This window comes from Pteropus medius, unplaced genomic scaffold (genome assembly GCF_902729225.1).
Source record: "Pteropus medius unplaced genomic scaffold, Ma_sr-lr_union100, whole genome shotgun sequence".
Lineage (NCBI taxonomy): Eukaryota > Metazoa > Chordata > Mammalia > Chiroptera > Pteropodidae > Pteropus > Pteropus medius.
Genome location: NW_024340849.1, coordinates 1,425,230 through 1,443,483, shown reverse-complemented (window position 1 = coordinate 1,443,483; position 18,254 = coordinate 1,425,230). Strand labels below are relative to the sequence as shown.

The 18,254-nt window shown below is 57.6% G+C and overlaps 1 protein-coding gene across 10 annotated transcripts in view; it reads right to left on the bottom strand.

Annotated features, from left to right (window-relative positions):
* MBP (myelin basic protein) overlaps positions 1-17,918 on the bottom strand; it is a 78,772-nt gene extending 60,854 nt beyond the window's left edge. For 2 of the 10 annotated variants that reach the window (XM_039839400.1, XM_039839410.1), the window contains exon 1: positions 17,517-17,782. Coding sequence is in view for 1 of the 10 variants with exons in the window: in XM_039839453.1 (XP_039695387.1) it covers positions 17,517-17,903 (387 nt within the window). In the remaining 9 variants the exon portion in view is untranslated. Of the gene's footprint in view, positions 1-16,968 lie in introns of all 10 variants that reach the window. The other 8 variants (XM_039839453.1, XM_039839435.1, XM_039839417.1 and 5 more) reach the window with 8 other exon arrangements.
* Positions 17,919-18,254: the final 336 nt, after the last annotated feature.

Genomic DNA, 18,254 nt, shown 5'->3' with positions numbered 1-18,254 from the left:
ACAAAGATGACACCAAGTGGGGGTGGCAGGAGAAGAGCAATGTGATGAGCAGGCTGCGGAGACAGCCGCTCCCCAAGCTCAGAGAGAGGCCCCCAATACTCGAACGCCCAGCGGGCTACTTCCGAAGCACCGTCGAGTGCAGTGTGAACAGGCAATGAGATCACTGTGGAGCTTTTGGTTCAACAAATTCACCCCGAGATAGAGTCGGCCTCGACTCCAGTCTCCCCAGAGAGCGGGCTTAATAGGTGTGATCGCCACATCGCCCTCCGTGTCTCCCCAAACGCCCGGAACGGGAGGAGGCTGCCCGCGACGCCAGGCGCAGGGGGCAGGGTCACCGTGGGGCGCAGAGCGGTGCCCGCTGTCTGCACGTCCGGGCTCACCACTAACCGGCCCGCGCGGCGGTGTCTCCGCCCGTGTCACAGGAGCTGGGTCACGGCCACGCCAGCCGCACCGACTAACGGTTCCTTCGGCTTTGGTGTCACAAGGTGCTGCTGATTATGCGACGGTCCTTTTTGTTTGTTTGTTTCTTTGAGTCCATGTTCAAGAAAGCTCTTCCGAAAACTGCTGTTTCTATGGAGAGACAGGGTTAATTTTACAGTGATGTGCTTTCTCCCTTAAGTTACGTATTTTCAGGAATGACCCTTTAAGTCTCATTCCCATTTTACCGTTGACAAAGCAAAGTTTAGAATCTAGTTATGAGAATATCAATGCCTGTAGGAATATATTAAAAATGGAGTTTCACTGGGTGCTATTTACATTATGAATATGTCTCGCGTGGAAAAGAGTGTTACAGTAGGTGTAAAGATCGTACGTTTCTCAATTATTAACAAAAGAAAGAGAAATAAGACTTCGCCTCAACAGTGGCCTGAGAAAAATGCACGAACGGCTAGGACTGGCTCGAACACCTGTGTGACGGAGGCGACAGGTGTTTCGTAATGAGCCCCGCATTCCCTCCCTGACATCGCAATGGCGGCTGGGGACGAGCTCCTGCAAGGGACTCTGGGTGTTCATTCCGTGCCTGCCAGTCACGATTTGCCAGAGCTTTGCGCATCTGATTTCTCTTGGCTGCCGAGTTCTCGTCTGTAAACACGAGAACCTCGGGCCTGCACTGCAGCATCGTAGGGGTTAAAGGGGGCAGCGGACGAAGGCCGCGACCCCGGCCACATACCAGTGACCTCACCACCCCCTCTTCCCCACGAGCGCCACACGCACACGCAGATGGACAGGGAGCGAGTTAGGACCTAAAGCGTGGACCGTCCACATGGGTCTCGACTGTGAAAGCTCGGCCTTCTTGGAATAAGAGTTTTTCCGTAAATACATCGCTTCCAATCAGTAGACAGCCAGAGGCGGGTTTGTCTGTGTCATCAGTCTCCAGCGTGATTATTTATGCGTAATGTTTCAGAGAGAGCTTTTCTCTGTCCTGAGGCACTCATGTGACTATTGACCGTAAAAACGCCAGTGGGAAGCCATTTGCGGGGAGGGGCTGAAAAGGACACGGGGACTGAGGTGTCCCCTGGGACCACCGAGGTGGGTCCAGTGAGAAACCACAGAGGCACCGAGCTCATAGTTAATGTCTTAGCATCTTCCCACTGCAACCCCTGCAGAGTCATTGCCAGCAAAGAGGATTTATAAAGCCACCAGAGGGTCACTTTTGTTTTTTTGATTTTTAAGTTCACTAAAGCAGTGTTTGCTCAGCTCCGCGTGCTTTGCCACCACCTGCTCATGGCATCCTTGCCGTTGACTGTGGTGAGTGGGCCCCCGGCTGCCAGCACTGGCCCAGGGACCCCCTAGTGCTCGTCAGTGTGGCTGTGTGTGTTGGAGGAGGCCTAGCTACACATTCTAGAAGAACGAACAGCAAGGGGAAGATGCTGGTGGTTCGCACGGGCCAGAGAAGCTTCCGTGACTCTGAGCTGTGTGTGAATATGGGGGGAGACTCCGTGTGGGATTTAGACGCACGGTGTGGACGGGGTGTCCCGGGAACCGCATGACGTGAGTAAGGTGGCGCACGGTTCCGAAGGTGCAGCGTCCTCACCTTTCGGGGGATGCCAAGTACAAGGCATGCGGGCCCCGTGGGCAGCCGGAGACTGACGAGCCACAGGCAGCCGCGCCCGGGCCGGGCCTGCCTGGCGGCGCCGTCCGCAGGAGCCCGGGGCCCGCCCCCTCCCTGCAGAGACAGCACGGACCCCACGCCGAAGGGTCCCCCGGCGGCGGCACAGAGTCCGGGGGCAGACAGGCGATCTGCTGGTCTGACCTTCGCAAGAAAACCCAGAGAGCACGCGTACAAGAGCGAGGAACTCTGTGCAAATGAAACGAGACGCCGGGAAAGAGAAGGAACCAGACGGACAGGCTCACGTCCCTCTAGATCCCGCACCGCGCCCCCCCCAACCTCGTTCCCCGCTGGACCTGGGCCTAAGCCTGCTTCCCGCGGACGACCAGTTTTATTTCTTATAGCTCCCTGTTTCAGAGCATAGTAAACAGCTGCCAGTCCCACCAAAACCACCACCAAGGAAACAAACACTCGCTCGCTCGCCAAGACCCAAGGGAGAAAACCACTTTGCAGGCTGGAGCGCGGGTGGGGACTCGCCTTCCGTTCTGAGAATGTGACCGCTAAGCTCTGAGATGCACGGCTTCCCCCAGACGCCGCCCCCCCGCCACCACACGCGCCCCACGGGGACAACCGCGGGGCCATTGAGAACGCACCACAGATCACACATCCCCTGTGTGTTGCGTTGATATGGCCGATCGGACGTGAGGGCGAGGACGGCCTTCTGGTCCCACCCGAGAGCGAGCGAGGCCTGTCCGATTCCTTCAGATGGAGGAGCTGAAGGGGCTGAAGGCTTCGGGGCCGGAAAAGACCTGGATCCTAGATCGTAAGGGATGTGAGCTGCTTCCCAAGGGCGGAGGCGGGAAGGGGAGGGCTTTCTTCCGTGTGGAAGCCGAGTCTCCCCTTTCATGTCTTTTGGGGGAGTCCGGTCTTCCTGACCCACCCCCACCACCTCTGGGCCTGGGGGGTGGGGGAGAGGGAGGGAGGGAGAGGTCGCATTTCTGTTCCAAGCCCGCCGGTGGGTGGCCCTGTGACAGCAGCCTCCAGAAACTGCCACACAGGGAAACGGCACACGCCTGAGACCCGCAGGGGGGTAGAAGCTGCAGGTGCAGACGCGGGGGCTCTTAGCAGCGGGGGGCGGGGGTGCAGGGCAAAGGGCATGGCTTGTGCAAAGTCCCTGGGGTAAGACAGACTGTAAGTAGAGTTTGAGTGTGACATGGAAGTGACCGACTACTACAAATCTGCTAAAGAACAGGGCCTTCCGGTGGCACCACTAAGTCTCAGGTGAGGTGACACACTGCAGGAGACAAAGGATGTCCCTTCCTCCATTTTTGGATGGTGATTCCATTCCATTGTGACCAGCAAGCTCTCCAGAGAATCCCTGAAAGCCTGCGCCACAGACCAGATGTTTATACCGTCCCCAAAGCGGAAGGGGGAACCTACCCCCAAGGCGATGGTACCAGAAGGTGGGGGTGATTAGGGCACGAGGGTGGAGCCCTGGTGATGGGCTTAGTGTCCTTATTAAGGGGACCCCCTGGCCCCCTCGCCCCTCCCACCACGCTAGGACACAGAGACGCCGTCGTCTCTGAACCGGGCCGTGTCCCCCCAGACGCCGCGTGTGCTGGCGCCTTGACCTCAGATCCCCGGCAACTGTGAGAAACGAGCGTGAGCTGTTTCGGCACCGCACGGGCTGCGTGTTCTGATTCGGCGGCTGCACGGGCGAGACGGCCGCCGAGTGCTCGGGGAAGGACGAGGCGGGAGCTCCCGTCACACGCCACCTGTGCCCGACGAGGTCCTCGGGGACAGAGGGCTGGGCCAGCCTCCCGCAGCGCTCAGCGCTCCCGAACCAACTTATAAGCAGGAAAACCTCCCAGACGCAATCTGGACTCGCTCCCCTAAGACGTGTCTGGGAAGCAACCAGCTGCTGGTTTTGGGGTACAGGAATCTTTGCTTTGGGGTATCAGGTAACATCCACGAGCTAGTTATCGCCACCCTTTGTTTCCTTATAAGATCTGAGTAGCCTTACAGCACAGAGGAACACTGCCTTAGAGTTATCAAAACTCATTTTAAAAGAAAATTACAGAACTGCAAAAAATGGGGTTTGCTGGGACTCTGGCTGCCGTCCCCCGGCTTTGCCACTGACGGCTTCGGCCCTCTCTGCAGACATGGCCATGATCAGCACAGAGCAGCAAGCGAGGTTCTGGTGTCCCCGGCCTGTGGGGCTGTGATAAGTGTCACCGACGTGAACTGCCACAAAGCATGTTCTTGGAAGCAGGAAAAACAGTAGTTCATTAGCCCTCGAACTTGATTCGCTTCTAGACCTTGTTATTACATTTACGAGTCCACAATGAGGCACGGTGTTTGCTTTCCTCAGCTCTGGTGGGGAGAGCCAGAATTCTCCAGGTAAAAACAGTCAAGGAGGCTGGCCAGGCTCGGAGCACCTGGCCTGCCAGCGACGGTCACGTCGAGACCCGTTCTGCTGACTCAGGGAGGGGACCAGCTGGGGCGGCACGGGGCACGCACTCCCTTGACTGGCGGCCAGCGCAGAGTCCTGGGCCTCACTCGGTCACTGAGGACGAGGGTGGGACCCGCAGCAGGAATGCCTGGCCCACTGTCCTGCCCAGGGCCCAGCAGCTGCGATAAGGCCTGTGGGGGCGAGGAAGCTCTCCCGTCTGCTCTGCGGGGTTGCCCCCCCTCTTATCTGCACAGCCTGGAGGGAGGGCAGCCAGTTCCTGGAGGAGCCCAGGAAGTAGCTGGTTAACGTTTCACAGGCGCCCGAGGATACGGCCCATTAGTCAGAGGAGTTAATAACCCCCACGGCTTTGCCTTGCGTGACGGCCCCACACCCTATTCTCAACGCTGGCCGCCTCATCTGCCCGGGGCGGGAGTCACGCGTACGCCATTACCACCCATCCCCGTGAGCCATGCCACCCCGGACAGTGACGTCAGTATTAGAGGGAACAGAGCCACACGTGTGCCGTCACCGCAAATGCGTGTGGGCCCCGACCCAGGCGCCAGCCCAGCAACAGGGAGACACGACCCCCCGGGCCCTGCTCGCGGCCACGGCGAGCCATCAGGGGACGGAACGTTGTTCCTTTAACTCAGAGCGTTTCGATCCGTCTCCAGAACTGAAGCTCCTGAGCAGCAGGCACAATGGCTGCCGACGGCTGCGTGTGGGGACGAGAGGCGACCGCTCAGGCCACAGGTCTGGCCCGGGGCCCAAAAGAACGAGAGTCTGGGTCTCGACTAAAATAAGCCCAGTCTTTCCAAAAACACAGAGGTCACTGACTCCTAGAATTGTTGATCTCAAATATCCAGATTTTAATCACCAACCCCACCATGGTCCCGTGGGAGACGTGGCTCAGGGCCGGACACCGAGGGGGCGCCTCGTCTTCGCACGGGCGTGCGCCATGTTACTGCGCGAGTCCTTCCTGCCTAAGACACAAGAGAAAGGACGCTAGCGAGTGACAGTTACGCTTGTTGAAAAGGGAGGGAGACATGTCCCGAGAGAGCACGATGCAGTGAGAAGGACTCTGGCCCTGGACTGAGGCCACCGTGGATGGCAGCCACCCCAATGTGTGACGTGCTACGTGACCCTCTCAGAAGTGTGCCTTCCTCAGCTTTCACCCACGTGGGGGTGTGAGGCCACCCCTCACTGTACAGGTGCTGAAACTCTGGGGGCAGAAGGATGTGGGGGTCCCGGGTTGGCTGGGCCTGAGCTGCGCTCGTGGCTCCAGACGACATGTCATCTCTCCAGAGTTCTAGTTCAAGCGTGGCCGTGAACAGACCGGATGACGTGGGCAAGGCACGTAATTTCTTCAAAAAGAGGATGTCTTAACGGGTTAAGTCTTGGACTTATCAAGGACTCGAGCTTGCAGGAAGGTTCGAGGGCCGCCACCCCCACTCCGTCTCACACCTTTCGGTGTGTCTGCAGACTCAGTGCATGTTCGGGCCAGCTTGGCACGGTGACTTCCTGACTCTTTCCTTTAATGTGAAAGCCACCGCAGGGTGACAGTAACTGCTAAAGTATCAGAGAAACACATCAGGACACAGTCTCTTTTAACTCTGTTATTGAAAAAATGGCATTTAAACGAATAATCAAGTGACAGCGATCTGCAGTGCATAACATATGTGGTGAACGTAAGGCTGGCCATGAGCTTGCATTTTGAACTTGAACTTTTCAAGTGGCTTCTGCACCTGTTCCGTTTGTGAGCGGTACCTTTAAGGTGGAATGAGATCAATATCCTTTCAGAAGGCAAGGCCTCGTTACCGTGAGGGTGAGGCCTTCCAATTTTACTGCTCCGTCAAAATCAAGATTATCCAGGAATGCATTTCATAGGAAGCAAAGAATGTAGTTTGAGCAACACAAACCCCTGGGCAGGGTACACTCACTCTAACGTGCTTATCTGATTGATACACATCGAAACTGTAACAAAGTGTCTTAGTCACGATACACGTTGAAGTTGTAACAAAGTGTCTTAGTCACCTGCACTCCCCCAACTCACAGCATTTCTTACTCGACCCCAATCACAGAATTCAGACGACTTGTGGTCACAGCTCAGGACAGAGCAGACTCACGCAGAGCACACGTGTGTGAGGTGAGAGGCAGCCCGCGTTCCAGTCCCGCAGCCACGAGCAGCCGGTGGCCTCGACGGGCCGCCCGGTGTCTGTGAGCCCCATTGACTGTTCTGGGGAAAGGAGGGGGCTATGCTGGGGGCTCAGGGCCGGGCAGCGGTCACGGCACCCCGGTTCCCGCGGGGATGGGGTGGGCTCACCCAGGAGCACCCCCAACCAAGCTTAGGTAAAGCTACCCAGTCTGGGATACGGTGGAAACGCATTGTTTGAGTGTCCACCGGTGCCCGAGCCAGAGGGAGCAGCGAGGGAGCAGAGCTCACACACACGTGCACACATGTGCGAGCACGCTCACGCATGCACACACGTGTTTTGAGGCCGCCAGGCCCATCCGGGGTCTTCAGCATCACAACCAACCAGAGCAGTGGGAGGCGGTGGGGGGGACGCGTGGCCACAAGGACCAGCACGGCTAGGTGCAGCAGCGAGGTCCCTGTAGCCTTGTACCCCAAGAAGGGCACATGGGGAGCTGGAAGCCTAACTAGGGCGGAGTGTCCCCGAAAACAGAAGTCCTTGTTGAGAAGGAACAAGGGACACCACAGAGAGGAAGAGGCAGCGGGCGCGCCGCCCGTGGGCGCTGCCCCTGGGGAGGAAGTGGGGTTTGGCACGGAGGGCGGGGTGCAGAGCGCGGCGGGTTCCTGCAGACAGCCCGGCCTCCCCTCGGCTCTGCGCCCGGCGCGGCAGCCCACGGGCCAGGGACGCCCGGGCCGGACCCTCCCATGCGCGGCCACGCGGGGCGCCCAAGTCAGGCCTACGCAGACCCCAAAGGGGCGGCAAGGGGACCAGCACAGAGAGGGGACCCTGCCCCTCGGAGGACAAGGAGGACTCGTGACGGCATGAGCAGGTGCCAGCGCCCAGCACGCAAGTCCCCGCCACGCAGGGAGAAGCGAGCCGCTCGGGGACTCGGGAGCGTTGGCGTGGATCACTGCGCTTCCACGGCTCTCTCAGAGGCGACACTCGGGGAGCCTCGTGCAAACGTTCAGACGGAAGCACCGAGACCAGGGCGATCCACGCAGCCTCCGGTGCGGACACTGGCCTCTGGGAACCGGCAGCCTGGTCACCTGCCCAGGCCGGCGACAGGCCCGGGAGGCGGCCCACGGCTGGCCCGGGGGGGAACCCAGGCTGGGCGTCCGGGTTTCTTCTACGAGGCCCAGGGGCACAGGTGCGGTCAGGCTCCCCCTGCCCCGGGGGGACGCACGAGCCCCGCCTCCCTGGGCGTGGTGACCACAACGCTCCGCCCCAATGTCCGGTTGGTCCTGGAGCCCCCGTCAGCCAGTCAAGCGCGGGCCAGGCGGCTGGGAAGGTCCTGGCATCGGGGACACCGGAACCGTCCCCCTCGGGTGTCGTGGTCATCACGTGTGGTCCATCCAGAGAGCCCAGGGTACGGTTTTCAAATTCCTCTTTCACCCACGTCACCAAGCCGAGAAGTCTCCGAGATGCAGGGCCCGTGCGCTGGCGGCTCGCGCTGGCCCCACCGAGGCCCTCCGGGACCGTCCTATCTTCCTGTGCAGTGTGGTGGTTTCTTAATGGTGTGGAATTTTGTCCAGGTTTTAATCTTCACGTTAAAATCTACTTTAAGCTCCTACAGCAGACATAGCTGAGGCACCACTCAGCTCGTGCAAAGACACGTGTGTATCATCTAGATGAGAGGGAGACAGGTGTCCACTCTGGCCTTAAACGTGACCTTGCTCTGCACTTTCAGAAAGGCTGGCTGCCTGCCAGGTCTGCGCACTTCTGGGTCCTGACGCCCCTCACACAGCCATTTCCAACCACTGGTCTGAAATGAATTAGATTAGCTTTTCATGTCTGGTTTAAATCCTCTCTCTTCAAAAATAAGTCTTGACATATGAAAATAATGACAAAATAAACGAATCATCGTCTCCTGCTAAAACCGCGCCACCCGTCACACAGCAGCAGGAACGATGCACCGAAGACCTGTGGGCATCACGCCGCCTCAGAGACGGAATTTACCCTCCGCGTTTCCAGGGAGACACCTTCAACTGGGTGTGCACTTCGTGAACGGTGGTCTCGGCTGTCCCAAGGTCATTGCCTCTTCAGACTGAAAGAATTGGAGGAAAAACCACCAGAGCCCGCCCCCCTGAGAAACCTAGCTCCCAAAACATGGGAGTCATTTCTGTTTATCTTATTAAATTCCGCCTCTGGCCTATCTGGTCCTGTAAGACAGCAGCCGAGTGAGTCAGCTCCGTCTCTGACAGTGAGGAACAGCCGTGGGTGGAGAGCCCGGGGTTCAGATGGCACGACGTGGGACCCACCCACCGAGGAGGCGCCGGGCGCCGGCACTGCACACGACGCAGACACGCGCCCAGGAGGAGTAAACGTGGGCCCAGGCACCCAGGACGTCAGTGCTGGTGGGACGGTCAGGCTCCTTATCGGGCTGCCGAGGGCCAAGTGGGGACAGGTGTCCTGGGAGGGAGGGGGAAGCAGCCTAGGAGGGAACAGCCAGCCTGCAATGACCTGAGGCTCTGGGAAGAGGCCCGAGAATAAATATGGACGGGCCGGGAGAGGCGCGCCCTGGGGCGCACTGGGTTTGGGCAGGGTGGCCCTTACGGCCCAGTGTGGACTGGGGACAGCTGCTGGGGGCCGTTCCCAACCAGCAGGGCCCCCTCTTTGAAGTCCTGCCTTCTCCTCTGTGCAGGGCAGTTAGCAAATACTGTGCCTCAGGACTTCTTTGTGGCCTCCAAGCTCCCTGCTGTCACTCCAAAGCCCTTTCGGGGCAAGGACTATCCGTTGGTGGCACGGCTGGAGGGACAATGAATTCTTAAAAACGAATCCTGCATTCGCTCTCTGGGGGGGCCTGCGACGCAGCTCTATAGTTTTTGCTTTCTTACTTTAGCAAAAATGTTAGGTTTCAACTATGCAAGAACCCACACGAAGAATATGAGTATCCATAAATATTCCTGCATCCGCCAGGCAGGAAATAAAACGTTATTCTCTAAATGTGGAGGAAGTATCAAAAATAAGTGTACCAATAAAAATATACTGTCAACACAGAACTTCGTTTTCTGTGAGTCATTCTTTTTAACGTAAAGTCTATCACTGAAACGTAAAGATTTCTTGATGGCGCTAAAATGCGTGTGAGCAGCGGCACGCACGGTCAGGAGGGCCGTGCGGACTGAGGCAGACCTGTGGCGCTCACTGTCCACGTCCTCCTGTTGCTCACAGCGGTGGCCCTGGAGTGCACCGGGCAGCTCCTGACATCCCCAGCCCTGGGCCCCATCACAAGGCGGCGGTGCAGCAGCCGGGGCCCAGGACTCCGTGCTTAGTAACCATCTGGACGGCCGTGCGCGGGTGGTCGGCAAGGCGCGGAGGGGAGGGTCAGCACCAGCCTTGCCCCGTAGCCTGGTGAGGGGCACCGGGGCGAGGCCGGCTGGCCACGGCTGGGGCTTCGGCGGGAGGCGGGCCAGCCCGTCTCCAGCCAGTTCCGCCGCCTGCCCGCAGGCCCGTCTGAGTCAGGTGGGGGTGTTTCCAGTGTTTGCTGCCTCCAGGTTTCGGGCCCAGACTCCGGATGAAGCTGGGTTGGAGCCGAGAGTGTTTCTTTCTCTGTGGAGGTTGGTGGTTGGAGGTTGAGGTCGGGTTTTCCTTCTCTGTGTGGCCTGTGTGTCTGCGTGACCTCTGCAGGGGCAGCTGCCCTTGCACTTGGCGCTTTGCTCCAGTCCCTAGGGCGGCACTGACAGTCGTGGGGGGGGCATGTGTGGCCTGGGCCGGTGCTCTCTGGGAGACCCGCGTCATGCGGGGCCACCACGTGTGCGGTGCAAGCTGTGAGCGGAGCCACCCAAAGCCCTCCTGTCACTCACGGTTGGGAAGGACGCATTTCCTTTAACGATGACGGGACACACTGCATGGGAAGCGATGCTGATTTTGAAAATGGGTCCATGCTGATCAGTCGTGACAAAAGGGGTGACACCTTTGGGGCTTAGGGATTTTCTCTGGGGCCTGAAGCCGCCGCTTTCTCACAGGAAGCGAGACCCAGGCAGAGCCCGTTGGTGGCTTTTCTGAGGATGTGGTGCTTTTCCGTGGTACGTCTGTGAGTTTCAAAGCTCAAAGCCATGTGCTCCGCCTCCTGGAACGCGCCGGCTCCGACAGCCCGCTGACCTTGGCGGCGCCGTGATGCGGGCGGCCGAGAGTGGCCGGCCGGACCGCCACACTCGTCACGCATGCGCGTCCTCACAGCACGCTCCTGTGTACCCGCATTCTTTCTCACGCAGCGGTCAGAGCGCACGTGTTCATCTGCAACTTGCTGTTTGCCGTTCAACATCGTTACTTTGAATTCGACCTGTGTTGATACCTGAAGTTCTAGGTATTTACCTTAACTTCTGTGGATACGTCATAGTATAGATCCACGAGCCCTACTTCTCTCTTATTTTTAGTATAAAAAATTTTGCTTATTAAAACACGTGGGCAGAGCTAAATTAGTGATCAGAGGAAAATGTATAGTGCCAAATGCTTACGTCAGACAAGGAGAAAGGTCTCAAATCAATAATCTAAGTTCTAACTCAAGAAACTAAAAAAGATTTAAATATATCCAAAGACTGTAGAAGGAAGGAAATAGTAAAGATAAGTGTATAAACCAATGAAATTGAAAATAGGAAAACAACAGAGAAAAAATCAACAAAACATAAAGCTGGTTCTTTGGGAAAAATATCAGTGTAATTGATCATTCTCTAATAAGACTGACGCATGAAGAGAGAGAAGACACAAATCACCACCACCAGGAACGAAACCAGGGGTATCACTACAGGTGCTGTGGCTGTTAAAGGGGTCAGGGACCCTACGAACAACAATACGCTCATGAATTCTACACCTCACAAGAAACGGACCAATTACTCAAAACCCACACGCTATCGCAATTCAAGCAAGATGGAATAGATGGCCTAAGTAACCCCATAACTATTAATGAAATCGAATTTGTAATTAAAATATCCTCAAAAAAAGAAATCTCCAGGCCCAGATGGTTTCGCTGGAAAATTCTACCAAACAGTTAAAGAGGAATCAGTGTCAATTTTACACAATATCTTCCGGAAATTAGAACAGGAAGTAACAGTTTCTAACTCGTTTTATGAGGCTAGTAGTATCCAAAACAAACAAACACTGTACAAAGAGCGAAAACCACTGACCAATATCACTCATAAACTTAGAAGCGAAAATCTTCAACAGGATAATAGCAGAATGAATACAGCATCGAACGAAAAAATTATCCTTGTGACTAAGTGGAGGTTATTCTGGATCTACAAGGGTGAGTCAACACTTGAAAAGGAATCAGGGCAATCCATATATTAACAGGTTAAATAAGAAACATCCCATGACCGTATTGACACACATACGAAAACTGACAAAATCCATCACTCATTCGTGATAAAACCCCTCGGCGAGTTAGGAACAGAGGGGAACCACCTCGACTTGATACAGAACCTCTACGAAACCCACACTACACCATCCTTGATGGTGAAAAGTGAGTGCGTGACTCCTTGTGTCAGGGACGAGGCAAGGAGTCTACTCCTGTAACTCTTACTCGGCAGGCTACTAGAAGTCCTAGCCAGCGCGATAAAACAAGAAAAAGAAATCAGAAGGATAGGGGTTGGAAGGGAAGAAATAGTGCTCTTCCACTTACAGATGACATGGTGGTCTTAATCGGAATCTATCAGAAAACTTCCTAGACTTAGTGGGGAGTTTACAAGATTGCCAGGTACAAAATCAACACACACAAGTTATTCGCTATTCTATGACACTAACAACGAACGTGAAAATCATTTCTCCAAAGAGAATGAAATACTTAGGTACACTCTAAAAAAAAAAACACAGATTCAGGATCTGTAAGCTGAAAGTTACAAAACACTAGATTCGATAAAATTCCTATCAGTATCCCACCAAGGGTTTTGTAGACACAAACGAGCTTATTCTAACATTTATGGAAGGCACAGGACGAACACGATTTGACAAAGGAGAGCCACGTGGGAGGACTTGCTCTCCGTGACATTAAGGTTTACTCTACAGCTACAGTCATCCAGACAGTGTGGCCCGGGGGCGGTGGCATGGGGACAGTCACCGAGATCAACGGAACCAAACAGCAGAGAAACAGACCCACATGCGTGTGTGGAGACAATCTTTGACAAACGTGCAAACAGGAATCAATGGAAGAAGAATCATACTTTCAACAAACAGTCCCAAAGCGGTCGGATATCGCCCTGCAAGAACGGAAACGAGCAAAGCACAAGCCCTGTGACCTGAGCCACAGACTGACACAGAAATTAACTCAACATGGACGACAGACCTCGGCGTTCACTGAAAAATCATAGAACTTGCAAAACACACACACACACACACACACACACACACACACACACACGAGAAAATCACCCCAAGCGAGGTGAAGAGTTCTTACACCTCACACCAAAATCACAACCCATAAAAGGAAAAATTTACAAACTCATTAAAATGAAAACCTTTCTCTCTGTAAAGGACTCTGTGGAGAGTATGAAAGACGAGCTAAACTGGCAGGAAATAATTGTAAACCACCAGGACGAGTATCTGGGACACACAAAGAACTAACAAAACCGAACGACTCGGTTAGAAAATGGGCACAAGACACGAGTGGACGGTTCACAGAGGAAACGGACAGATGGCAGATTCGCACGTGGAGCAACCTCCCGAGTCACGATCCGCGAGGGGAATGCAGATTGAGATCGGATGCGCTGTCACCCACCGCACACCCCCTGGAGCAGCTAGACTGCAAAACGGCGCCCATAGCAAATGCTATGGTCGTGGAGACCCGGGACCGCGCACGCCCTGCTCACGGGGTGTGCAACGCTGCGGCCCTTCGGAACACGCATGGCGGGTTCTGGTCAAGGGGACCTCGCGCGTGCGCACGGCTGAGCGACGGCGCTCGTGGGCATTTATCCCAGAGAAGTGGAAACTGTGTTCACACGAGCCCCTGCGCGTGGACGGTCTTAGCAGCTTTAGTCACAATAATCAGAAACTGGAAGCGGTCCCAGCCCTTCCGAGAGCGAACGGTTGAAACCAAAAAATGTGGCAACCCGAACGTCTCAAGGGACACGCCATCCCAGGGAGCACACCGCCTCAGGGGGTACATTGTACCGGGGGTACAACCGCCTCAGGGGATACACCCGTCCCGGGGGATACACCGTCCTATGGGATAGCAATAAAACAAGTGCGTTAAGACACACTCAACAGCCGAGAGCGATCTCAGAGAACTGTGCTCAGTGAAAAAATTCAGTCTTCCAGGGTTTATCCTGGATGAGTCCCTTCGTCCGGCATGCTCGAAATGATGAAATGGCAGAAAACGGCAGAAAACGGGGACAGGTCAGCGTTTGCCAAGGCCTGAGGGAGGGAGAAGGGGGAGTTGGCCGTGGTTGCGAAGGGCAGACTGAGGGATCCTGTGACAGCACTGTCCCAGTGTCCGTGCTGGTGGACACATGACTTCACATGCATGAGAGTTCCACAGAGCTACATGTGAGCGTGCACACACACACACACACACACACACGAGAGCATGCACACTGATGGAACCCGAGACCTCGGGAAGGTCGACGGACCGTGTCAGTGTGGATTTCCTGGTTGCGACATATTTTTATAGTTTTGCAAGACGTTAGGAAGGGTGTTTGGATCGTTCTCATTTCTTATAATCGCACGTGAATCTACAATTATCTCGAAAGAAAACGTTTTTAAAATTCCCTCTGTGAGCATCCTGTGTCTATGCCCCAAGCAGAGACCCTGTCCTCCCTGGAGGACCCTTGGGCGTGAGACTGCGGGGTCGCGCAATCGTCGCTGGCCAGGGGTCTCACCCCCCCTCCAGGGGTCCCGTGTGGGCCGAAAGCGTCTGCTCCTCTTCACGCCCCTGTGGACAGTGATGTGAGTTCTCGCCTCCCTAAGCCTTCCTCAGTGCTCGCTATCGTCAGAATTTAAAACTTCTCACCGGTACGATGGCTACGGAAAATTACCCTCATGATGATGTGATTTCAATGCCCTGATAACGAGTGGGTTAAACACCTTTTCATGTTATATCGGTCCATTTGGCTTTTCTCTTTCAGATCAGCCCGCTCACTCACAGGACCTTCGTGACCACTTATTAAAAATTATACTAAGTAATCAGAGTACTTTCTTTTTGCCTTTATTGACGACTAAGGAAATGAAGAAGTTAGCTAGCGAAGACACATGACAGCACCGCTATAGTCAAGTGACTGTGAGGAGGAAGCACATTTTGTGGGGTGTGGCCACTCAGTGGTGGAGTTTTAAAGAGGTTTAAAGGAAGACAGCTCTGCAAAGCCTGCAAGGTGTCCTAGTCACCGAGGTGTGCGAGGCAGCAAGTAGGGGCTGGCGGCTGACTCCCGAAGCCGAGTCCCCTGCTCGCCTGCTGTGGGTGTGCCTTTCCCTGTGAGGAAAAGCGAGGCTCTGACAGCCTAGTTATATCAAACGGGGGCATCCTAGGGTAGTCGTGACTGTTAATGAGGTCACATACAGCTCTCAGGAGAGCCTGGTAATTCGTAAGTGGTCAATAAATGCCACCTGGATACCTGAGTCCGAAGGGCACAGAGGCAGTTGCTAATCGTGTGTCAAGTTTTTAAAGAATTGAAACTAATATTCAAACAAAATAAGCTTTAACTAATATTATAACTTCAGGGGAAAATAAGAAAACCCCTAGAAAAGCTCCTTCTCAGCTCGCTGCCGCCATGGAGCAAACGGCAAGACCGGACACTCAGGACAATTCAAGGCCAAGCCACAGAGCGAGTAACTCTTCTTAAACTTTCTGATCTTTGGGCAGAAATGGGATCCTTGAGGAACATTTGCAAATGGCTTTTATTTAACCCCGAGTTAATAAAGTAATAATTTCAGGACAATTAAGTCCCTGGGAGGTCGGTGCTAACCAACGCCGCACGATAATTGTTAACGAGTGTCCTTCCGGCTCTGTTTACTCCACGTGCAGGGCCGGGCTGCCGGCGGGCACCTTCCCAGGTGGCAGGAACCAGCTCGCAGGCGCTGCCTCCCGGCCGGCCATCTGCTCCGCCCTTCCCCCGCACCCCGACCCTCACAGGTGGCCTGCCAGGGAGCCAGGGAGCCAGGGAGCCGCGGAGCAGGGCTGACCCGGGAAGGGATCAGGTGGTCCCCGACTTGTGGGCCCGTCTGTGAAATGTCTCCCTGAGCTTGGCGGGCGATTATCTCCCAGACCACAGGTAGGAAACAGGCCGCCCCCTAAAGTTCCCTTTCTCTGAGACGCCCTTTCCGGCCAGCGGGGGTGTCGGCTGCCAGAAAGACCCCCATGTTTACACCCCGAAACCCGCCCGGCGGAGACCCGCAGAACACAGGGTGTCGGTTCTCCGTCGTCGCAACAGGGAAAGAGAGAAGCAGGAAGCGGGAGCCGCCCTGGTCCTGCGAGCAACGCCCTGAGGACCCGGACAGCGGCCCTGACGCCCCCCAGCCCGCCTCCCCAAGCAGGCAGCGTAGACGCCGCTTAACAGAAACCGAACGCCACCCCGGCGCGCAGCCAGACGCAGAGCCCCCTGGGCACCCGGAATGGCCACCGAACACACGTCCCGGAGCCCCCTCCCGGCGCCCGCCCAGGGGGCTCATGGCCGGGCCGGGCCTGCACTTGCGGGCCGGTGGGCGCAGGTGGACACAGGTGGCTACAGGTGGCTACAGGTGGCTGTAGGCAGCGCGGCCAGAACAGGCCCAGCAACGGCAGAAGCCCGCGAGTCGCGCGCGAGTCGCGTGTGGCCGCCTTGGAGCTCAAAGGGGAACGGGGCTTCGTGTGGAGGTGGGGCGGGGGGCCGGGGGTCCGCCGGGCCCCAGGTGCCGACTAAGGTAGCGCTTTGACGCGGCAGCGACCCCAGCCTGCCCACCAGCTCGCACCGCCGCCGTCTCTGCACCGGCCCGGGCGGCCCCTTTGCCCTTGGTCACCTCCAACCCCGACACTGCACACCCCTGCCGCTCCGTGACAGCGCGCTCCCCGCGCCCCCCGGCCGCGCCCCGGGCCAGAGGCCCCCGGAAATCAGCGGGTCCCAGCAGCGTCTCTGCAGACCGGCGCCCGCACCTGGGCTCGCCACGCGCAGGGAGGCCGCGGGGCTGCCACCTGCCCGGCCACCTGCCCCGCCACCTGCCCGGCTGCCCTGGGGCCCAGCCCGAGTCCGGCGCGGGGACAGCACCCCACCCTGGGGCCTCCCCCTGTTCCGCGCTCCGGGGCCCGCCCGAGTCCCCGCTCCCCGCTCCCAGAGCGCGGAGACAAAGCTCCCCCCACTTCCCCGGGGACCGTCACCGTCACCCACCCGCGCTGCGCTCACCGCTCCCAGGCCGAGGGCGCTGCGGGATCCAGGCCGCCTCTCCGCCGCCGGGCCCCAGGCGCGGGCTCCGCGGGGTCCCGGGGCCTCCAGCGCCGCCTTCCGGGTCGGGCACGCGGGCCGCCGGGGCCGGACGCTCGTCCCCGCCGGCGCGCGCCCCGCCCCTCCGCGCCCCGGGCTTCCTGCCGCCAGGTGACGCGCCCGGCCAGGTGAACGCGCCCACCTGCCGCCCCGCCGGCGCCGCGGGAGCCGGGGCGACTTCGGGGACAGCCGCGGGAACGGCCTCGCCACGCGGAGCCGGGACACGCGGGGACCGCGCGCACGCCAGCCGGGAAGGCCGAGGCCGGAGCCGGAGCGCGGCCGTGCAGACCGGAGGCTCCTGCCGCCGACCCTCCCTCCGGGCTTGGTCTCTAGGGGAGGCCGGGAGGGACCTGGACAGCGTGTCCTCGCACCGCCCCTCGCGGCGGGGTAGGTGCGGGGTCTGCAGTGCTCGCCAGCGGGGCCTGGGGGGCGCCGGGGATTAGCTCTGCAGGGACCTTGTCCGCCGACAGGGGCTGGGCTGGAGCGCGCAGCGTTGCGTCAGGGAGGCAGGCGGAGAGCTCAGGACAGACGGGACAGTGCCCAGGGCCGGGGACGAGGCGACCCAGGGTCCTGCAGCGCCGCGTCTGTGGCTTGGGGTCTGTGTCATCCTCTCGGTCTGGAGGAGGCCGGCTGTTTGGCCGTTTGTCACCTGGACACACATGTGGTGGAGTCACAGCTCTGCCTCCTGGTGGTGGAGAAAGAGAAGGTACAAGGGGGACCCGAACCTGGACCCCAGGAGCCTCCTGACTTACACCCCAGCTCAGGGACTGAATCTGACACTGCCCAGGAGCTGGAAAACACACCCAGCACCCAGCATTTGTTAGAGGAGGGGACAGTCCCATGCTGGGTGTGACGCAGGGAGCCCCAGTTCCCTGGGCCAGCTGTACTGGGACAGCTCCAGGGCCAGCTGTCCAAACCAGCCATCCTCACAGACCCCGGGCCTGTCAGCCACATTCCAGAGCTGGCGGTTCTAAGAGGAATATGTCCATGACAACATGAACATTGAATCCGGGGAGGACGTGGGGTTCCGGGGTTTGAGGAAACGTCAGGAGGGCAGTGGGAAAGGGGTGCCGTTTGCCTCCTGGGACTCCTGCCCCGTGCAGGCACACTCAGGTGCAGGCACACTCAGGTGCAGGGAAGGCTAACTGGCGTGGGGGAGGGACCCAGACAAGCGCCAAGGGCTCATGGGGCCG